The sequence below is a fragment of the Ciona intestinalis genome, chromosome 13, assembly GCF_000224145.3.
Source record: "Ciona intestinalis chromosome 13, KH, whole genome shotgun sequence".
In the NCBI taxonomy this organism is placed as follows: Eukaryota; Metazoa; Chordata; class Ascidiacea; order Phlebobranchia; family Cionidae; genus Ciona; species Ciona intestinalis.
In genome coordinates this window covers 620,883-643,146 of record NC_020178.2, presented here as the reverse complement: position 1 = coordinate 643,146, position 22,264 = coordinate 620,883, and the positions used below count along the sequence as shown (strand labels likewise).

At 34.4% G+C, this 22,264-nt stretch overlaps 7 protein-coding genes across 11 annotated transcripts in view; 6 read left to right on the top strand and 1 right to left on the bottom strand.

Annotated features, from left to right (window-relative positions):
• The window catches only part of LOC100176681 (SPARC), a 10,462-nt gene extending 9,085 nt beyond the window's left edge, over positions 1 to 1,377 (bottom strand). Inside the window, exon 1 of the mRNA XM_002120913.3 lies at positions 1,176 to 1,377. Coding sequence (XP_002120949.1) covers positions 1,176 to 1,244 — 69 coding nt within the window. The 5' untranslated portion in view covers positions 1,245 to 1,377. The remainder of the gene's footprint in view (positions 1 to 1,175) is intronic.
• Positions 1 to 22,264, top strand: part of LOC101242471 — a 357,398-nt gene that overhangs the window by 283,949 nt on the left and 51,185 nt on the right. The gene's annotated exons all lie outside the window — the stretch shown is intronic.
• LOC100177498 (surfeit locus protein 4) overlaps positions 1 to 22,264 on the top strand; it is a 22,925-nt gene extending 661 nt beyond the window's left edge. Inside the window, exons 1-7 of one of the 3 annotated variants that reach the window (XM_002122719.3) lie at positions 15,172 to 15,404; positions 15,926 to 16,047; positions 16,442 to 16,538; positions 17,277 to 17,365; positions 17,635 to 17,821; positions 20,860 to 21,033; positions 21,979 to 22,264. In XM_002122719.3, coding sequence (XP_002122755.1) covers positions 15,351 to 15,404; positions 15,926 to 16,047; positions 16,442 to 16,538; positions 17,277 to 17,365; positions 17,635 to 17,821; positions 20,860 to 21,033; positions 21,979 to 22,065 — 810 coding nt within the window. In that variant the 5' untranslated portion in view covers positions 15,172 to 15,350 and the 3' untranslated portion in view covers positions 22,066 to 22,264. Of the gene's footprint in view, positions 1 to 15,171; positions 15,405 to 15,925; positions 16,048 to 16,441; positions 16,539 to 17,276; positions 17,366 to 17,634; positions 17,822 to 19,202; positions 20,229 to 20,859; positions 21,034 to 21,978 lie in introns of those variants that run through there. The other 2 variants (XM_026837385.1, XM_002122790.5) reach the window with 2 other exon arrangements.
• Positions 3,665 to 9,477, top strand: LOC101243104 (tetraspanin-15-like). Of its 2 annotated transcripts, XM_018814619.2 has the most exons (9): positions 3,665 to 3,777; positions 4,147 to 4,297; positions 4,736 to 5,531; positions 5,805 to 5,990; positions 6,232 to 6,306; positions 6,946 to 7,041; positions 7,524 to 7,700; positions 8,154 to 8,270; positions 8,800 to 9,477. In XM_018814619.2, the coding sequence occupies exons 3-9, from the start codon at positions 5,421 to 5,423 to the stop codon at positions 8,890 to 8,892; spliced, it is 855 nt and encodes a 284-aa protein (XP_018670164.1). In that variant the 5' UTR covers positions 3,665 to 3,777; positions 4,147 to 4,297; positions 4,736 to 5,420; the 3' UTR covers positions 8,893 to 9,477. The 2 variants fall into 2 exon arrangements, with proteins under 2 accessions (XP_018670164.1, XP_018670165.1); XM_018814620.2 differs by lacking the exon at positions 6,232 to 6,306.
• On the top strand, positions 8,966 to 14,246 carry LOC113474050 (serpin B6-like). The gene is made up of 2 exons (XM_026837384.1): positions 8,966 to 11,045; positions 14,026 to 14,246. The coding sequence occupies exons 1-2, from the start codon at positions 10,130 to 10,132 to the stop codon at positions 14,052 to 14,054; spliced, it is 945 nt and encodes a 314-aa protein (XP_026693185.1). The 5' UTR covers positions 8,966 to 10,129; the 3' UTR covers positions 14,055 to 14,246.
• LOC100179850 (leukocyte elastase inhibitor-like) lies at positions 11,624 to 13,371 on the top strand. Its single transcript, XM_018814607.2, has one exon. It carries the CDS (start codon positions 11,642 to 11,644, stop codon positions 12,782 to 12,784), a length of 1,143 nt encoding a protein of 380 aa, XP_018670152.1. The 5' UTR covers positions 11,624 to 11,641; the 3' UTR covers positions 12,785 to 13,371.
• LOC100179000 (serpin B6-like) lies at positions 13,378 to 14,625 on the top strand. Its single transcript, XM_026837379.1, has one exon. The coding sequence runs from the start codon at positions 13,393 to 13,395 to the stop codon at positions 14,524 to 14,526; it is 1,134 nt and encodes a 377-aa protein (XP_026693180.1). The 5' UTR covers positions 13,378 to 13,392; the 3' UTR covers positions 14,527 to 14,625.

Sequence of the window (22,264 nt, the reverse complement as noted above, 5' to 3'; positions counted from 1 at the left end):
GGAAGATGGGACACATTTCAACTCTATTTTCTCGTCCCATTTAGTAGTAAACAAACACCATTCAAAGAAATATAAAACTATATCTTTACGACTCCCACAGACCGTTGTTAAATGGTTAAAACAAGATCAGGATATTTGGGTATTATGTGCTAAAGGTGTCCCATCTTTCCCTATCATACTATATTATAACACACAGTATAAAACGTGACATTAGGCTATTTACTTATGCGGTATAGACGTGGTCCTTAAATGGGCAATACAAGCCAGACAGTGATACCATTTTCAAGTTCCCACACTTTTTCGTAGACGATTATCCTTTAGCGCATATTACATCATATAGGAAGTACTATAACTGCTCATTATGGTATAATAACATGTATAGAACAGGCTATACTGTGTAATTGTATCTTACCCACGCCCAAATTAATTTAACGTCCTATTACAGATCTTTTAATCCAAAAATCGGGCATTGTTGTAAAGTTTATGTTTTATTTAATTCTTTTGTTGTTTCTACAATACACGTTTTTTATATTTACAGTAAGTTAGGGTAAGATGGTTCATGTTTTTATAAAACAAATAGAGAATAGTTACAAAATTATATAATCGTAACCTCACGACTCTAAAAGAGCGTTGTTAAATAATAGATATATGCTAACGGTATCTACCCCAAAGTACTATAATTCCGATTTGTAAACAGTTTAGACTGTTTACATAACTAAGTTAGCTGCACCCAAACGTAGATAGTAACTGACACGTAACCGAATTAGGATTTAAAAAGTACCAACAAAGTTACATACGTGGTAACTCGTAAGCGGACAGGAGGTGTATGAAACAGACACCCTGCTATAACGACTGTAATTGCTCCGCTATACAAGTAAATAAGTTACGTTCGTTAGATATATAGTAGGGTGGGAGAAGTCGAGAAGATGGGACACCTTTTCATTACATTGATTGGAAGTTATATTGTTGTGTTATAATATGGTGGGGTTGAATAGTCCTAACTTTTATTCTATTTTCTCGTCCCATTTAATCGTAAACAAAGTTCTTTTAGAAAATTATAAAACTGTATCCTCATCACTTCCATAGACCGTTGATAATTGTTTAAAACACGATAAGGATGTTACAATAAATGTGTCCCATCTCACCCCACATACTATACATGCTACTCTTCTTACCTCTGCCGTTCCACATAAAGTACATATTCCAACCACTAAAACTGCTAAAATTACAGTCTTTACATTCATGGTGTATTTCCTGTTACCAAAAATATAACTTAAACTATATTTGCTCGTTTCTATCTCGGCGATAACCCAACAGCATACACTTCCTTTTCGAGCGTCGAAATCCAATTCGCCTTTTTCTTCTCGCCGATCAAAGGTACTATTGTGACGTCACAGAAGACCGCTCGCGACTCGGCGGGCGCCTAATTGATATTTACGAAAGCCTAAGTCTCCGTCCTGTTAAAATTTGAATGGGTATCGTCGTTTTAGACCAGAAACGACTCTTAAAAAGGTAGCCTCACCTTGTAGGACGGGAAACTGTGTAATTGAAACACGATATTCCTTTTCTCCTGACACATTATACCACTTCAGATTACAGACCACGCAAAACTTTAAAAGGCTAAAGTTTCTCAATATATACTGTAGGGTAAGATACTGTTAGCATCCAAATCCCATATTTTCAGGTCTTTTTAAAAAATTAACAACGCTCTTTTAGAGTCGCGAGGATACGCATACATAACTCTGTAAATATTCTTTGTTTACTAACAAATTGGACGATGAATTAGAATAAAAGTTAGGACTATTCAACCCCACCATATTATAACACAACAATATAACTTTCAATCAATGTAACTTTACTTTTACAATTCATGTATATTGACTTTAGCGTGAAAAGATTAACCCGAGGTTATAAACCACATTCGATGACATTTAGTTTCCGCAGGTTTTGGGATGGGCTGTTATATATTTCGCAAGCGCCATTACATAACACACATTATATAGGCCATGGTATTTCATCACGTAGTATAATATGAAAGGCGTTCTAATGAACATGTATGAAAAGATTTACTTTTTTTGACTTATATTTTTGGGCTGTTGCGATTCAGACGTGTATTTTTATATTTTCTTTTGACCACAGTCTAGTTATAACTTCCTATACACCAAACACACATAGTGTATTTATACACCTGATATTATTCACTGTCAAGTTTTACATGTGGGTGTCATTTTATATACCAGACAAAAAGAAAATATTCATACACCTGGTACCGAGATAAGTCGTATTCCAACAAACAGGAAACCAATTAGTCAAACAATACCTGATTCCAGAATCATAAAATACGTCATATTTTACCAATCTGTCAAAGAAATAGGTCATACGTTTTATTTATCTTGTTCCGTACAGTTATAACATGGGAGTATTCAACCTTAGCCAAGGTTTCTAAGCAAATATTGGCAGCGGTGGGATCGGTGGGCGTGGGATTCGTGGTTTTATAAAGTCGTGTTATAGCGCCAATTGTGTATGTGTATAGTAAAGTGGGGGAAGATGGGACACCTTTAACACATAATATCCAAATAGCCTGATCGTGTTTTAAACAATTAACAACGGTCTGTGGAAGTCGTTAAAATACGGTTTTATAACTTATTGAATGTTCTTTGTTTACTACCAAATGGAGAGAGAAAATTAAACGAAATGGTGTCCCATCTACCCCCACCCTACCATATAATATGTCTGTACTATGCACTGGTTAATGTATTCTGACACGTATTGCATTTAGAACACCGATTTTTTTAAGTTTAACACGGCTTGACTTGGTGTATTGGAACGAAAGAATGAATGTAACCTGCTTATCCTTGCGTGGCGGCACAACGGCAGTCATTATAACACGGGTGTTCTGTTTCATACACCTCGTTCTCGCTTACGAGTCACCATGTATGTAACTTTGTGGGCGTCTACAATTTAAACAGCCCATCAGTGACCATAGGGTTGGAGCAGTGGCCGTTAAGTGTATTGCCCAAGAACAATACATATATACAACCACAATGGTAGCAGCGTGGAGCTTCGAACCCGAGGGGTTATGTATCGCATATCCTCCTTTTCCAACACTGGAACAAAAATAGATTCATATTAGCTAACGTGTAACCAGAGTCATAGAAACTTAGAAACACACGAGTTAATACAAACGTCGCAACATAGCATTTTCTGCTTCGTAAAAACAACTAACAAAGTTACATATGTGGTAACTCGTAAGCGGGCACAAGGTGTATGAAACAGAACACCCCTGTTATACAACTGTAGTTCCATTAAATACTGTCCCCTAAGCGCTAAAACAAATCATATGTTTTATGTAGAATCGGGGGTTTCCCAATGTAGAATATTACAATTTTAGTAAATTATGTAATATTGTGTAATCGTTTGGTTTTCATATAAAGCGTGATATCCTCTGACTATTAAGTTATCTAATGACTAATAAATATGAAGTAGTTTTGTTTCCTATGTGTTGAACCCACGCAAATGAAACTCTGGCCGCTGTAAAAGTTTAGTAAGCAATACGGAAGTACTTTTAACAACTTTTATAAACTGCTACAAAATAAGTAACAGAAGTTATGGCAAACGAATTTGTTCTGTATAAGTTTTGCCAAAAATGTCATCATTAGTCTTTTATTCAATTACTTATTGTATTTTTTTTATAATTAAGGTACATTGTGTTTAGTTTTGTGTAGATTCTGTTATAATTTGCTGTGAAAGTACAATGGCTCTATGGTCAGCCACCAAGTAAGTATTTATGAATAAAATTTAATTATTAACCAATGTATTAATATTTGAGTAGTAAGTCGTTTTTACTTCTTGTCAAAATAGTTTAAATACAGCTTAACTTATATAAACTAGTAAACACCTGTGAAAAGTGGTGCAACCAATTCAAGGTTATTGTTTTGTTAACACTTTGTAAAACGAGCTCTCAAAAATACTGAAGTGTCGGTCAAATACAACTTAACTTATATAAACACCTGTGAAAAATGATGTGGAAAACATGAGGTGTATAAAATAGAACACCTGTGTTATAATGACTGCCATTGCCCGCCACACAAGGATAAATAAGTTACATTTATTTATTTATTTATTTTAATGACAATTTATTGCCAGGTTTGTAGCAAAAGGCGGTGTTTTAGGTGGAGCTGTTTACCTCACAACTAAGAATGGTATTTGGGGGGAAAACCCTGATACGGGAATCCGGGCAATAAAGCAATTCTCGAAATCAGTCGATGGAACGTTAGGGGGAGAATATATGGGAAAGGTAGGCTGTGTTGTGCTTGTTTTGCGTGATGGGATTAACCCTTAATGGCAATTGTTGTAAGTTGTAATAAATTCTGCGAATCTACCCCTGATCTGATGATAATATAATGTTTCTATTTGAATAAGGGACTGAAGATGCCATTTTAGGCGAAATATTGTTCTCTAATACTCAGCTATATATATAAAAAAAATCATTCAAAAAATTAAAATGTTTTAACTCATAAGCAAGTGATTTATAAAACAATACACCTGTGTAATAACGACTGTCATTGTCCCAGTGCGCAAAGTTAAATAAGTTACATGTAGGCTATTCATTCATAACTTGTAAGCGGGCAAGAGCTGTATAAAACAGAACACCCGTGTAATAACGACTGTAATTGCCCGCTACACAAGGACAAATAAATGACATTCATTCATATATATATTCAGTTTTTTTCAGGTAACGCAGCTACCGCAATTAAATGCAACAGAAAAATGGAACAAAGCTGTTTCCTATTCAATCGACTGTGTGGCGGATTCCCCTGCAATTGCTGCAAAAGCTTATAAAACAATTAAGGACAAAATAATATAAATATTGTTTTAAATTTATGATTTCAAAAGACAATTTAAAGATTTGTGACTGTTTGTGTTTTAGTACATATTGGATTCAATTTTTGGGATAAATTTCATTTAGTACTTAAACAATCTTTTGTTGGTGTGTGTTTCATTATTGTTTATCAGTTTTTGTTTTATTTATAGTGAAAATCAGTTTTTTTGAAGATTGCTCTACAACTGCTATAACATTCTGTCTTAAATATTAAAATTTTGATGCCCAATGAAAACATAATGTATACTTTGACTCTTCTTGATTGTATATACTTTGGCTCTTCAGTGCCATAACATATTTGACGTAAAACTGGTGTTCTACACTATAGAATGAACAATTTCAAATTTCAGGGTAAAATTTCATTTCTGCACCATTACATTAGGCTAACAGCAGGGGGACAGTTCTAAAGTGTATAAAATTCCCATTTTTTTAAATGAGGTAAAATAATATTCTTAACGTTATGCATGGATTAACCAAATTTATCTTAAAAATTTAGATTTAGGTTAAAAAAACTGTATTAATAGCAATTTGAATTAAAATGGCTGGTGCTACTTCTCACAGAGGGGCGTGCTGTGGGTGTGGCGGTTCAGATGATGCAGCATATGAATGGATCAAAATATTTCTTATTGTTTACAACTTCGGGTTTTTGGTAAGTGAGGTAAAGTAACTTATTACATGGTAACTAGTAATTATCAAAACTTAGGCGCCTTTGCATACATGGTAAAGCGGGGCACGAGGTGTATGGAACAGAGCACCCGTGTTATAATGACTGTCTTTGCCCTACCACGCGAGGAAAAAAGCAAGTTACATTCATTCATTTATCCTCGCGTTTATTGTATTGATAGTCGCTATAACTGTTAGTTAGTCTTTTCTCTTTTTTTACTTTTTTTTATTTCAGTTATTAAGCTTTTTTTTATTTCAGTTATTAAGCTTAGGCTTTATTGGTCTCGGAATTTACTCGGAAATATGGAGATCTGAAATCACTGAAGCGGAACACTTTCTTCTTACACCATCTGTGTTCTTGTTTGTCCTTGGTTTTATAGGATTTCTATTTGCTGGCTTCGGCTGTGTTGGTGCATTGAGGGACAATTTGTGCGTTCTTAAATTTGTGAGTTTATTTTTGGGATAATTTGGCATTGAGCATGAGGTGTATGAATACACCATGTGTGTCTGGTGTATAAGAAGACACCCATGTTATAGCTTAACAGTGAGCATAAGGTGTATAAATACATCATGTGTGTCTGGCGTACAAAAATGCACTTATAACCTAACACAAAACGCTCTTTTTATAAAAACACTATGTCATAATAATACTATAAATATGAATAACCTCCATAAACATATTTCAGTTCATTTGTTCAGTATTACTGTGCGTACTGATCGAACTGGGTGCCGGCATTGCTGCACTTATTTTTAAAGACCCGGTAACACATGCTATAATTGAATGTCATTAATTTTCACAACCAATGAATGAATTTACACTGTAGTGATAATTTAATCCATTAATTTTAAGTGCTGTATCCATATATTAGGGTGGGGGTAGATAGGACACTTTTAGCGCTAAATATAACTTAGGTATTATGTACTAAAAATTTCCCATGTTACCCCACCCCTACTATACATATCCTACATATAATTGCATTTCAATTTAATTATTTGTGATTTTTAGCTTGGAAATACATCTAACACATAATGTACCACAATCTTTAAGGTGATTAGCCAATTTATTTGCTATTAATTATATAATTTGCATGTTGTATGAGCTCGGCTTTTTCTTGATATTTGTCCCATGCCAGAACATGGGATTATAGAGCATAAAAATGTTATTTAAATGTAAATCTTGCTGTATAAGAAAACACCCATGTTATAACTGGACAGTAAGCATGAGGTGTGTGAAACAGAACAGTAACACCCATGTTATAATGACTGTCGCTGCACCGCCACAGGTTTTAATAGGTTACATTCATTCATTCCATCTTAAATCTATGTTAAAAAAATATATATATTCCCAAATATTTTCTAAATTCATTTATTCAATATTTCAATTCCATATCAATATTCAGGCGAAAAACTTTGTGAATGATTATGTAATGAAATGCTTGCCAACTTATTATGATGATCCAGACTTGAAAAATGTGATTGACTTTGTACAAGAAGATGTAAGTATACAAGTATTGTATATACATAATTTAAAACCCTTCTCTTTGTTGTTTTATTATTTGGATTTTCAAAACATAAAAAAATCCTTCCAAAATAATCACTTACAAAGTAACATACGTGGTAACTCTTAAGAGTGTTTGCTTTGTAACTAAAGAATACAGATTTCAAGGCCTATCCTTGCTGCTACCATTGTGGACATGATTGTCCTTTGGCAAAAAACTGAATCGTACCTATGACTCATATAAGGAAAGACAGGAGGCCTTTAGCACATAATATTCAAATATTCTTTTGTGTTTTAAACAATTAACAACGGTCTATAGAGGTCGTGAAGATACGGTTTTATAATTCTTTGAATATTCTTTGTTTACTACCAAAGGAGACAACATAATAGAATAAAAATGTGTCCTATCCCCCCACCCTACTATATTAACTTTTGATGCTGTAATCTGTCATTTATTTCTAAAACATATCACTTTTTTAGTTCTATTGTTGCGGTGGGCGCAATTACCACGACTGGGAAATCAACCCCTACCATAATTGCTCAGCCCCTGGTCCTGCTGCATGCGGTGTTCCATTTTCGTGTTGTAAACCTCAGCCCGACGATGATCTTATAGTTAACTCTATGTGCGGGTATGACACATTACATAAAGACCAGTCGGTAAGAAATACATATGTGTGATTTTTTAACTGTTAGTGTTATGATGTGTTTACCTATAACTGCATGTGTGTTAATTTTCAATCCTTTTATAAAAAATAAAGTTAAATTTTTCAAAACTTTAACAATATTGAATTTTTATAATACACACATTACATGGTGGTCAGTTGAGTAATATTTCATTTTATAAATCTTAAATTGAGTAATAAACAATGCAACCTTATATTTTACTAAATAAAGGGTTAAAAATAACTGTATTATATTTAATTTAATCATATAAATGGTAAAAAACTTGTAATATAGATTACTAAATAAAAATTTAAAAAAACTCCTATATATGTTTTAAAAGAATCGATAAGAAAAATCTTGCATTAAATAAACAAAAAGATAATTTTTTTTATGTTTTATTAAAAGAAACGACAAAAAAACTATTGTTTTAAATTAAAATTTTTTCAGCCATTTGACGTGGTAAACATTATTTATGTTGATGGCTGCATAGATGCTGTTATCGATTATCTGTGGTTGCATATGGACGTGTTTGCTGCCATTCTGCTTGGGGTGTTTATACCACAAGTTAGTAGTTTATGTTTATTCAAGATATTTATATAATAACAGTGTATGCTATGTTACTGTGTTAAAAGTGTATTTTGTATGTGGATACATCATGTGTGTCTGTGTATAAAAGTATAAGAAGACACCCATGTTATAACTTGACAGTGAGCATGAGGTGTATGGATATACCATATGTGTCTGGTGTATAAGAAGACACCCATGTTATACTCTAACAGTGAGCATGAGGTGTATGAATACACCATGTGTGTCTGGTGTATAAAAAGACACCCAAGTTATAACTCAATAGTAAGCATGAGGTGTGTGAATACACCATGTGTGTCTGGTGTATAAGAAGACACCCATGTTGGATGTTATAACTTGACAGTGAGCATGTGGTGTATGAATACACCATGTGTGTCTGATGTATAAGAAGACACCCATGTTATAACTTGACAGTGAGCATGAGGTGTATAGATATACCATATGTGTCTGGTGTATAAGAAGACACCCATGTTATACCTCAACAGCGAATATACTTACTTTACCCCAGGTTACAGGCATAATACTCGGTACAATGTATGTTTACCTTATCAAAAAAATAGTCGCTCGGCAACGGACAAATGAAGAAGAAAATTTCATGTAACATTTAATTAAACTTCCTAAAAATGCAATGGAAATAGTGAATACACTGAAAAATTTACAAATTCTGTGTTTCTTTTAATAAATTTACCATATGTGCTTTGTTAAAACGACTATCAAAAATGTAAAATGTCACCAAAAGACCACTGTGATAAAATCCAAATTAATCTGTTGGACCTGTATTAAATTTTATACAGATGGAAACAATTTAGCTATGCTGTATCCGTTGTATAGAATATATTAATAAACTAAAAATACACATGCTGTTAAAAAAGCTTCAATAAGAACTGTCTCGTATATGCCCTAGCCCCTAGTTACTTATTAACCAATTTCCAATGTTTCAATGTATCTCAGATCCAGAGTACCTTCTATTGTGTGGTTTATTGTATACCATTATAAGCTGTTTGTAGTGGCGCAGCCAGAAAAACTATTGTTAATATATATTTTTTAATATATTTTTTTGTAAAAGGGGGTTTGTGACTCTGGTTGCGTCGCTAGCTGTTTGTGTTAACGTATGTAGACACTACCGTGCTATGTGTGATGTTTTATGATTATGTTATATAATGTATGTAATATCTTCTGTTGGTGCTACTAACGTATGTTTAGTCACAAAGTGTCATATATTGGTATTACCAGCATAGGCGCCCAAACATTTTAAAAATCAGGGGAGTTAAATTCACATTCCTGTTAACAAGTTTGGGTAAATTTTTAACTGAATATTGCAGTGCAGAAAATTCTAGGGTTGGCCCATATACCCTGCCACCCCAGGTTTGGTGACTATTCCTACTGTATATAGTATGCCTTGTGTAATTTATATGTTAGTACTATTAGTGTAATTTTATATGTTGTCTATGTCATATATTATATGTTTTTGCTACTCCAATCTGTGTAATATCATATGCAATTGTCTTGTAATTACGTTATTTTAAAGCTAGTGCTTTTATTGCTGCGTGCATTTACCGGCTGCCTATGTTGTATTAATTGCTTTCATTGTAACTTATAGTACTGTGGGATAAGATGAATATATTAGCTTCTAAATCTCATTTTATCTGATCATTTTCTTAACAATTAACAACGCTATTTTAGAGACGTGGCACGTGGGGATACGGTTATATAATTCTGTAAATATTCTTTGTTTACTACCAAATGCGAGGATAAAATAAAATCAAAACATTTCTTATCTTATCCCAACTTACTATATGTTTTCTATATGCAGAGTATTATAGGTGAATATAAACATAATGGCATTTTGTAAAGTAGCCGCAGCTAAGACTGACTTTGCTCTTGGGCTGTACAAGGAGTTGTCACAGAAAGAAGATGGGAATTTGTTCTTTTCCCCGTACAGCATTTCCACTGCACTGATGATGACTCTGCTTGGATCAAAGGAGAAAACAAGAGAGGAAATGCTGGATGTTCTCGGGTTGAAAGATCTTAATGAAAGTGACATCAACTCTGGCTTCCTCCAAATACTGCATCACTTGAGGTCTTCCAGAGGAGATGTTGTCTTAGAAATGGCGAATAAATTGTTCCCGGAAGCCACCTACAAGTTGGAGAAAGACTTCTTATCAAAGTGCAAGGAATTTTACGAAACAGAGATTCAAGCTTTGGATTTCAAGGGAAACCCTGACGCTTCCAGGGAAGCTATCAATGCTTGGGCTGAAAAAGAAACCAGCGGCAAAATCAAGGACTTGTTGCCAAGTGGTTCCATTGACAGCCTGGTGCGTTTGGTCTTGGCAAATGCAGTTTATTTCAAAGGAAGTTGGTTGCACAAGTTTAAGGAGCAACAGACAACTATGAAGGATTTTCATATCCGAGAAAATAAAGTTGAAAAAGTTAACATGATGTTCATGGAAAGAAAATTTCGATTCAACTTTGATGAGAGTCTTGGTCTGCAAGTGGTTGAAATACCTTACATTGGAAACAAATTGTCAATGGTTGTTTTTCTACCAACAGAACGATTTGCTCTGAACAAGATTGAAAATGCCTTAACAACTGAGAAACTACATGGCTTGCTTGCTGGACTGTGGGAAGAAACATTAATGCTTTGTTTGCCACGAATGAAATTTGAACAAGATTTTCAACTCGGCGAGGTTCTGAAAAAAATGGGAATGATTGATGCTTTTAGTAAAGGGGCAGCAAATTTTGAAGCGATTTCTGGATCAAGGGATTTGGTCATTTCAAAAGTTGTCCACAAAGCTTTTATAGAAGTAAATGAAGAAGGCTCTGAAGCCGCTGCTGCTACAGCAGTTGTTGTTAAGGCAAGATCTATGCCTTGTCTGCCTGAAATGGTGAATTGTGATCACCCATTCTTGTTTCTGATACAACACAATGAAACAAAAACTATTCTCTTTTTGGGAAGGTTTTCTGGACCGTCGATTTAATCAGTTTTCCGTATATTGATTTGTATTTATCGTCATATGCACTTAATCAAGAATTTTCGAATCTACTTTTGTGATTATTGATTGCTGTGCTGTTATTTTGAACTCACACAATTTAGTGCAATATTATTTATGTGAAAGCTATTGAGAATATTGTTTGATCTTTTAAACGTATAAGAAATTTCACTTTGTTTATGTATCGTCACTTACTATTGTTTTAATGGAATCTTTCTACATTTCGTCTCTACAAAAGTATGAAATGGAATTATGTCAATGTATTCTTACTCAGAGATATATTTTTTTATTAAAGCATTTATTGCTCACACTGTAACTTAAATTTCTTTATGCAGAGTATTATAGGTGAATATAAACATAATGGCATTTTGTAAAGTAGCCGCAGCTAAGACTGACTTTGCTCTTGGGCTGTACAAGGAGTTGTCACAGAAAGGAGATGGGAATTTGTTCTTTTCCCCGTACAGCATTTCCACTGCACTGATGATGACTCTGCTTGGATCAAAGGAGAAAACAAGAGAGGAAATGCTGGATGTTCTTGGGTTGAAAGATCTTAATGAAAGTGACATTAACTCTGGCTTCCTCCAAATACTGCATCACTTGAGATCTTCAAAAGGAGATGTTGTCTTGGAAATGGCGAATAAATTGTTCCCGGAAGCCACCTACAAGTTGGAGGAAGACTTCTTATCAAAGTGCAAGCAATTTTACGAAACTGAGATTCAAGCTTTGGATTTCAAGGGAAACCCTGACGCTTCCAGGGAAGCTATCAATGTTTGGGCTGAAAAAGAAACCAGCGGCAAAATCAATGACTTGTTGCCAAATGGTTCCATAAACAGCCTGGTGCGTCTGGTCTTGGCCAATGCGGTTTATTTCAAAGGAAGTTGGTTGCACAAGTTTAAAGATTACGACTCCATAGAGTCAAATTTCCATGTAAAAGAAGGGACAACTACGCAAGTAAAAATGATGAACCAAAAAGAATGGTTCAACTTTAAAACTGATCCAGATCTTGGTTTGAAAATAGCAGAGTTATTTTACAAAGGTGGAGACTATTCAATGGTGGTCCTGCTTCCTGATGAAAAGTATGGATTAAACAAATGTCTGGAGAAGCTGACCAGTGAAAAGTTGCAGCATATCAGTTCAGGAATGATGAGGACAGAACTTGCACTTTCACTCCCCCATATGAAGTTTGAAAAGCAACTGGACTTAGTTGGAAGTTTGAAAAAGCTTGGTCTGGTTGATCTTTTTAATGGAAATAAATCCAACTTGCGTGGGATCTCTGATGATGGGGACCTATTTGTATCACAAGTTGCTCATAAAGCTTTCATTGAAGTGAATGAAACAGGAACAGAAGCAGCCGCTGCTACTGCTATGATTGCTATGCAGTCAATGGCAATGCCAAGCGTTCCACCTGTGCAGTTTAATTGCGATCACCCGTTCTTATTTCTCATCAAACACAACCCAACAAATTCAGTTTTATTCCTTGGCCGATGTTCTGACCCTTCATAGTTAATATACCCAACCAGTTCTGACTATTTGTACAAACAAGCTTTAAAATTTATTTAATTCATTTAATTTTGTGGATATTGGGCCAATTCTAGGCTAAATACCAGATCACATGGCATGCCTTGCTGTAGGACTTCACCCATATAGAGTGTAATACGCATATACAAGTTTTGGTATTAATCGAACTCTGGGGTTCCTACCAGGCCCAAATACGTGCCTTTTTGTACGACCTCACCCATATAGAATCCAGTTTAATTCTCAGCACTATTTCTATTCTATATAGGTTAGGCCATATTGTGAGGCAATGCTCTATTATTCTTGTATGATATGCACTATACATTTATATATAGCATAGCCAAATTAGTTTCAGTTATTAAACTAGAAATTAATTATCCACGAAATTGACTTAACATTGTATTATAGAAGTGTTTATATTTGATTAGAATTGTGTAATTATAAACTTTTTTAAATGTTTTATGCAATTGTTGTATCTTAATGGAGTTACTACTATAATAATGTAGGTGCAATTATTGTACAAATGTTATGAGGAATATTTTATAAGTATAATTTAATGATAATTATATGTAATCTGTTCATAGAGAAGTCTAAGAATGGCATTTTGTAAAGTAGCCGCAGCTAAGACTGACTTTGCTCTTGGGCTGTACAAGGAGTTGTCACAGAAAGAAGATGGGAATTTGTTCTTTTCCCCGTACAGCATTTCCACTGCACTGATGATGACTCTGCTTGGATCAAAGGAGAACACAAGAGAGGAAATGCTGGATGTTCTCGGGTTGAAAGATCTTAATGAAAGTGACATCAACTCTGGCTTCCTCCAAATACTGCATCACTTGAGGTCTTCCAGAGGAGATGTTGTCTTAGAAATGGCGAATAAATTGTTCCCGGAAGCCATCTACAAGTTGGAGAAAGACTTCTTATCAAAGTGCAAGGAATTTTACGAAACAGAGATTCAAGCTTTGGATTTCAAGGGAAACCCTGACGCTTCCAGGGAAGCTATCAATGCTTGGGCTGAAAAAGAAACCAGCGGCAAAATCAAGGACTTGTTGCCAAGTGGTTCCATTGACAGCCTGGTGCGTTTGGTCTTGGCAAATGCAGTTTATTTCAAAGGAAGTTGGTTGCACAAGTTTAAGGAGCAACAGACAACTATGAAGGATTTTCATATCCGAGAAAATAAAGTTGAAAAAGTTAACATGATGTTCATGAAAAGAAAATTTCGATTCAACTTTGATCAGAGTCTTGGTCTGCAAGTGGTTGAAATACCTTACATTGGAAACAAATTGTCAATGGTTGTTTTTCTACCAACAGAAAGATTTGCTCTGAACAAGATTGAAAATGCTTTGACAACTGAGAAACTACATGGCTTGCTGGCTGGACTGTGGGAAGAGACATTAATGCTCTCTTTGCCACGAATGAAATTTGAACAAGACTTTGATCTTGGTGGGGTTCTGAAAAAAATGGGAATGATGGATGCTTTTGATGAAAGGGCAGCAAATTTTGAAGCAATTTCTGGATCAAGGGATTTGGTCATTTCAAAAGTTGTCCACAAAGCTTTTATAGAAGTAAATGAAGAAGGCTCTGAAGCTGCTGCTGCTACAGCAGTTGTTATGATGTTAAGATCCATGCCTGCCCCTCCTGTCATGGTGAATTGTGATCACCCATTCTTGTTTCTTATACGACACAATCAAACAAAAACTATTCTCTTTTTGGGAAGGTTTTCTGGACCATAGATTTAATCAGTTTTTCCGTATATTGATTTGTATTTATCATCATATGCACTTAATCAAGAATTTATGTTTATTCGAGAATACAATTTTGGGATCATTTAATGTAGTCTGTGTTTTCATCAAAAAGGTTATGTCTGTGTGGTAATCAGGTGCTTTTAATAGCTGATTGACCACAAAACAAAATATGTTTGCATGTATGTTGAGAGAGAATCAAGTATCTGTCTGACTTTAGATTTGAGCACAAGGTGTATATAATCAGATATACCAGAATATATATAATCAGGTATACCAGGAGCATGAGAACACAATCTGCTAATATTTATTGGATAACTACAAAAGTTTTATCTATATGTGCAGTACTGCAGTGTGTATAGAAAACTAGATGTCTGCATTTTTTGGGCACGAAATGTATAGAGTACGGGTATACCAGACGCGTGAGAATTCTTTCAGGGTACAATTTATACATTTATTTAATAAAACAACAGTTTAAATAACTAAATAACATGTTAAAACTTTTTAAAATCGTTCCCGTATTTATTAATTAGGTGACGTCGAACGTACGTGGCGAAGTGTTGCATTGTGGGAGATTTTGAGGTACGCTTGATGACGTCAGCATTACCGGTAATAGCTTGCTGCAGATTAGAAGTGTAGGTTTTTCTGTTTAGTTTGATTTACGCGCGAAATAACGTTCTTTACGACATTGCAGACGGTATTTAGTGTATTTGTACATCTCAAGCGACGCTGCGTTGTGGAAAATAGGGCTAGGGTGACCGGCTAGAATTCTGCAAAGGTAGAATTTCTTAACGACTTGGAATTTTATTTTGAATATGGCAACGCAACAGAACGCTTTTTTAAGCAAAGCTGAGGACGCAGCGGATAATGTGAGTCATATTATTTCTTGTTAATAGCTTCGTATATGTTGTTTTTTTTGTGGTACAATTTTTAAATGAACCAAAAGTTTTTATTTATAATAGAATGTTTTTGTTAAATGTAAAATTAAGTTTATTGCTTTAAGAATGCAACATTATTCTAAAGTTTTATGTAAAAAGTTGTAGTAGTTTAATTTTATAATTAATCTACTTTTTAACTGTGATGAATTCTGTAAAGCTGGCCCTAATCTAGTGCTCATGCAATAAAGTTGGGTCATTCTCATAATAAAATAACAGTCAGAATCAAGTGCTACGAAATATGTAACAAACAAAAATCAAGTCCAACAAATAGTATACTATAAAAAAAATCAAATCGCCTAAAACGACATCATTAGTCTCTCATTCAAAATTTCATTTCGTAACACCTGATCCTAGACTAATACACAATAGGTAGGTTCCATCTTCATACCTTTTTTCGTTCCATTGTTTCATTCCCCTTTTCTCTTATTTAAACAGCAATTGCATTTTCTTAGGTTTTAAGACACACAAAATACATCTTACCACATCTTGGACGCTTATGTCTGATCTCTACTTTTATTGAGGATGGAATTCGAATGTGGATGCAATGGGGGGAACAGAGAGACTATATTGCTAGGTGAGGACATTATCCAAATGAATGTGTTCTTATTAATCCTTGCGTAGCGGGGCAATGACAGGTATTATAACATGGGTGTTCTATTTCATACACCTCGTGCTGCTAAGAATGAATGTAACTTATTTATCCTTGTGTGTTGGGAAAATGAAAGTTGTTATAACCTGGGTGTTCTGTTTCATAGTAATAAATGTAGCATATTTATCAACATGTCGAGGGCAATGATAGTCGTTTTAACAATGGTGTTTTGTTCCATGCTAACTGTAATACAGCTTGCAAATAAATAGCCTGCATTTCTACAAAATAGTTTTGTGTTTTTCCTTTTTATTTTAGTCTGGATGTAAAAATTTTTCAAAAAAGTGTTAAATTTAAATTTTTAATGTGTTTTTTTTTGCAGCACCTGGAGCTGCGGTCAATTTCTAGCCTCTGTATTTGTCTTCATTAACATGGTTGGCCAAATTGGAGCTTGTGTTGGGGTGTTAATGCGGAAACAGGTATTTCTGCTATGCTATATTTATCTATGCTCCTGCATTTCCAGGGCACAATCCAGGGCGCTCTTTAGCTATATTTACAAGTTATTACCTTTAATTAATGCATTATCACCAATTTTAGTGTTATTATGTGTACCCAGGTTTTTACATAATGTATCATAATTAATTCCAGGGCATGCATGCAAACCCGGCATACCCATGTTAGGTGCCTATGCTTTCTACTATGTTATTGTTATGTTTTTGTGTAAAAGTATAATAGTCAACATTTTACTAAGAAGACCTTGTTGCCAATGGTTTAGCATCATTATGACGTCAGTTGTTTTTGTATTTGTGTGACTTGTTTTGACACAAGTTATTTATTTTTAACACTGTCTTGCTGTAAACAGGAAGTGTTTGTTCAAATATAGTTGTTAAATTTAAAGTCACTTAGTTTATTGTATTCTAAATGGGGGAGGTCCTATTGTTAGGCACACCATGGGGCCTGGGACTTGGGCCAAAGCTGACCTATTACTGTAACAGCCTTGTTGCATAGTGTTTACACTTTATTTGGTATATTTATACTCAATTTTGACTAAAACTACTACTCGCAAAAAGCAAAATCTGTATATGGTATTGCATAGATATTTGAAAATATAGGTTATTACCCATTACCCTAACCCAGGGTACATAGTTTAACACAGAATTTATTTTAAGGTCACATAGAAACCCAATAATATTTATATTAAACCATGTTTTCTACAGGTCCCTATCATGTGTGGTTTGTTATTTTTCATCATCAGTTTACAAACTATCGCGTACAGCATTTTGTGGGACATTAAATTTCTTGCAAGGTAATAATATACGGAAGATATATTTTTGTTTTATCCATAAACTTGTTATACAGACTGTCATTTTAAAATATGAATAGATTTGGACAAGTGTTTTGTCCTTTAACGACAATTCAGTGAATGACAGTCGTTATAACACGGAGATTCTGTTTCTTACACCCCCCGCTTACGAGTTATCACGTATGTAAATTATATTACAATTTAAATAACTTATACACACTGTACACACTTATAAGTATTATAGGTGCCAAGCTTAAACACCTATATTGCAGAAACATGGCACTTGTAGGAGCTGTGCTGCTATTGCTAGCTGAAAGCAAATCTGAGGCCCGGTCCCTTTTTGCTGGCGTGCCACAATTGGAACATAACACTCCCAAATCATATTTGCAACTCAGTGGGCGAGTTTTGCTTGTTCTGATGTTCATGACGCTTCTGCATTTTACTCTCAACCCAATTGATGTAAGTTTTAACTTTGTGTTTTATTCTTGTGTGCGTTGGTGCGGCCAGAAAATTATACTGGGGCAGGCTGTTTCGAAAAGTAGTAGTTCATGTAATTTTTGCTCACTTTTTAGATTTCTTTGGTGAAATCTGGGGTGAGATTGTTAAAATACAGTTACACTCATAGTTGTCAAACATAGAAAACCTCAATAATTAATATGGTGAATGTAATATACTTTGGCTCTGCTTCCTTGTATAAAAACCTTAACAACAGGGTAAAATCTGTTTATAAAACTGGTGCTAAACCACCCATGTTTAAAAAGCAGCAAAAATAAATTAGTTTGTCGCAAAACGCATGTTTAAGCTACTTTGCTATAGTACAGTAGTTTGAAATGGTGAATGCTAAAATAATATGCACGTCGTATTGCAGTGTGTGTGTGTTTACATAGGATTTACTAACCAAAACCTGTAGTTAGCAAAAATATGAGCTTTTTCAGCAAGTGTAGTTACATAATGTATTGCTGTTGATAAACTATACTAAAAATTGAGTGGTATTTAACTCAGACAGGCAGCTATACTCTGGTGTAATGGGCCAACTCTGGCTTTAATCCCAAGCCCATAGCATGCATTGTAGGACCTTACCTGTGTAGTAATAGTTTGGCAGTTTAGTTGCTTTCTGAAGATACAATCTAACTGTTGTAGTTTGTAGTTCTGTAGTTGTATGGTTAACATATAAGGTGAGTTATGTAACTTAAAGGTGGTGGTTTTATTTGTGATTAAACTATGTGTAGTTTAATCTTAGCACAAAATATTTTTAGTTTTTTGCATTGCTAATACTAACTATTTAACTTGTCTGTGTGTATGGAAAAATTGGTGTAATCAATTTAGGGATAAAAAAAGGGTCGGTCACATACAACTTAAGTTATGAAACACCTGTGAAAAGTGGTGCAACCAATTAAAGGTTATTGTTTTGTTGACACTTTGTAAAACTAACTGTTTAAAATCCTAAAGTGTCTGTCAAATACAACTTAAAAACACGTTACACGTATAAAAAATGTTGCGATCAATTCAGCGAATTATTTTGGGGCATTTTAGATAAATCAACAATGCATAAAACTTTAAAATATTTCATGCTATGGCAGACATCTTGCTATTGTTCACTTAACAATGCAATTTGTTTATGTTTTCTATTGTTTCCTATTACGTCACAATGTCTCAAACCACGGCAAAGTACGTATAGTAGGGTGGGGTAAGACGGGACACTTTAGCACATAATATTCAAATATCCTGATCGTGTTTTAAACATATTTTTTTTTTTTTTATTTTAACTAACTAATACAGTTTAATTTCTAAAATAACCTAATTTTTTGAACAGAATATTTTTAATTTTTACTTTTTCCAGGTCATTCAAAACGTTGTGGGTTCGACACTCATGCTATTGGTTTGCGTTGGACACAAGACCAAACTCTCCGCCATGGTTTTAGTGCTGTGGCTATTCACTGTAAACCTGTACCAAAATCAGTTCTGGCGTTACGCTACAACCAGAGCCATGCATGATTTTTTGAAATATGATTTTTTTCAAACTTTGTCGGTCATTGGAGGTCTAATGATGGTGGTGTCTTTGGGCCCAGGGGGTGTGAGCTTAGACGAAAGGAAAAAGCTATATTAATATAGGTCCTGAAAAAAATAGGTCCTGTTATAGGTCCTGAAAAAAAGTTTCTTTTCTTAGTGAAATGCATTGAAAAATGACCAAAATTTCTGTAACTGTTTTGACTGAAGCAAATATTTTGTAGCATATTTTCATGTTTCCTCAAAAAATTTGGTCAGAGTTTCCGCAATTTCAAAGGTTTTCGTACATTTTTATTTTTTATGTATTTCTAATAGAAAAATTCAGCCAAAAATTCATACATTTAGACAATATTTGGTTTTAATAGTATCTAAACCAACTTAAATTAGATTTTTTAGAATGTTTAAAACCAACAAACATTCTACAGAAACTGAAATTTTATTTCATGTATTCAGATTTGTTCTTAAACATTTCAGCTATGTTTTTGTTGTTGTTGTTGTTTTTCACCTAATTTTTTCTTCCAAACCCAGCCTTTACATCTTATATATTATACAGAACTCCTGCCTTTCCCCCCAAAAAAAGAGAAAAAAATCCTAAAAATTTCAATTAATTCACCCAGTGTTGCAAAATGTTTTTTGTCGTCAGTAAAAACGCATCCAACTCAAAAAAATTGGGCCAAACTAAAACTGAAGTGGTAACACTGTAGAAATGATATATTTGTGCAATCATAACAGCAAAACCCTGCTTTGATTAGACTTAGTTAACTTATTGGGTGCCACGTTTGTATATAGTACTGGGTGTGCATTATAGCTTTATTTGTTGCAAATGTTTCGAAGCCCATAATAAAATCACTTGCTATTATACTTGTTTGGTTATTTCTTTACGTTTGAACATTTGAATATGTGATTGTCAGCCATACAAAAATATGATCACCCACAAGTCACATCCACAAGGTAACTTGTAAGTGGACCCAAGATTTATGAAATAAAAAAACTGTTTTATTAGAATGTTGTTACACTGCCGAATCAAGATGAATTAGTTACATTCATTTACTTTTTGTTCCCATGTCTTCTGGCAAATGTTCTAACTGATGTACCTTTACGGATTTGAATTACAATTTGTGTCCCTGGAAAAGACAATTAATGGACATTATTCCAAACTTCCAACCCAATGGTTGTAGCAACCTGGTTTCTGAGTAATGCGCCAATACCTGTAAGACCTCACCTATATAGAATAAAATGAGCCTATAAAATGTTGGGGTAATGGGCTACTCTGACCTAAATCCCAGGTCCCATGGCATGCCTCACTTTAGGACCTCAACCATATAGAAAATAATTCATATACAATGTTGGGGTAATAGGCCAACTTTGGCATATATTTCAAGTCCGATACATACCACACTGTACATACCACACAGGGCCTCAACCATATAAAAAAAACACACCAAATGCATTTAGATTCCAATACTAACAATATACTTCTCATTTTACAGATTATAGTTGATCTATTTGGTCTTGGCTGTATGATATGTATTTCAATTGGGTTCCGAGCACGTATATGCGCAACAATACTCGTTGTTGGTTTAGTCATTCTCAACTTTTCTGTGAACAATTTCTGGGCACATTCAAGCATTATGAATGACTTCTTAAAATACGATTTCTTCCAGGTGAAGGCTTTGACATTTTTTGACTTCTATATACTTCAAAGTACTGTGGGGTAAGATAGATACCGTAAACACATAGTATCCCGTATTACATAATCGTGTTTTAAACAAATAACAATGCTCTTTTAGAGCCCTAAGGATACGGTTATATAATTTAAAAAAGCTTGGGTGTTCGCTTTGTGCGTACAGTTCACATTTTGTAAATGCTTATTTCTACAAAACCAGGCTGCATACCTTTATAAATATTGTAGCAGTTTTGTATTTACGTGCGTTCGCTACGATATCATAAGTAATCTGACCACAGTTTAACATGCAAACCCACAGTCACGTGGTTAGAGGTCATAGTCACGGTTTACAACACACAACACAACCAAATGGCGTGACGATTACTGGAGCGTATGTAATGATGTAATAATGAAAGGCCACAATATGTTTTTAACTGGGGCAAAAAAAATGGGTTTACACAGCAGAAACCTATTCAGATTTTAGTGACTAAGCATTTAGTTATATAAGAAATAGCTACAAGAAAAAGAACGGCAGTTTGCAAGCATAAGCAACATTCAATGTATTCTTGCATGCATTCAGACCACTAGTTTTCTAAAATAGCTCTTCAGGCATTTGTTTGCGTACTGTCGATTCGGTGTCATATACAGCCTGATACAGGTGATTTTTATCAGGGTAAATGAGACTTAACAGGGCAAAATACAAGTTCAACTATTACTTTATATCAGTGTTTTAGAACATTAATTTACAAATAAATGCCAGAAGAGCAACAATGTAATTTATTTATCCTTAAGTGGCAGGGCAATGTCAGTCGTTATAACACGATGTTCTGTTTCATACACCTTGTGCCCCCTTACGTATGTAACTTTTTTGTATGGCTGACAATTTAGACAATTCATTAGTGACCACTTGGTTTATACATTAAACTTTGCTATTATTATTTAGGTCATGTCAGTTATTGGCGGTCTGTTGCTTATGATTGAAAAGGGGCCAGGAGACTTGAGTTACGACGCTTACAAAAAGTCGATGTAAATTGATCAGTGTTATCTGAACTATTGCCTTTTGAGTGTAGACTTTCTTAACTAAACTTTTCGCAATTGATAAAAGTACACACCATGGTATAGCAACTGGATTACACCTTATTTATATAATGGTAATCAAGACCTAAACGCAATGTGAATGTATTCTGTATCGTATTTGTACTTGGAAATAAATGAAGCCACTATTTCAA

Bases quoted from the DNA above. Each gene is read 5' to 3' on its own strand.
- LOC101243104 (XM_018814619.2), top strand. From the start codon at position 5,421: ATGGCTGGTGCTACTTCTCACAGAGGGGCGTGCTGTGGGTGTGGCGGT. The intron at 5,991-6,231 runs GTGAGTTTATTT...AACATATTTCAG, and splicing joins ATTTGTGCGTTCTTAAATTT to TTCATTTGTTCAGTATTACT. The intron at 7,042-7,523 runs GTAAGTATACAA...TCACTTTTTTAG, and splicing joins TTGACTTTGTACAAGAAGAT to TTCTATTGTTGCGGTGGGCG.
- LOC113474050 (XM_026837384.1), top strand. From the start codon at position 10,130: ATGGCATTTTGTAAAGTAGCCGCAGCTAAGACTGACTTTGCTCTTGGG. The intron at 11,046-14,025 runs GATCAAGGGATT...CGATTCAACTTT, and splicing joins AAATTTTGAAGCGATTTCTG to GATCAGAGTCTTGGTCTGCA.
- LOC100179850 (XM_018814607.2), top strand. From the start codon at position 11,642: ATGGCATTTTGTAAAGTAGCCGCAGCTAAGACTGACTTTGCTCTTGGG.
- LOC100179000 (XM_026837379.1), top strand. From the start codon at position 13,393: ATGGCATTTTGTAAAGTAGCCGCAGCTAAGACTGACTTTGCTCTTGGG.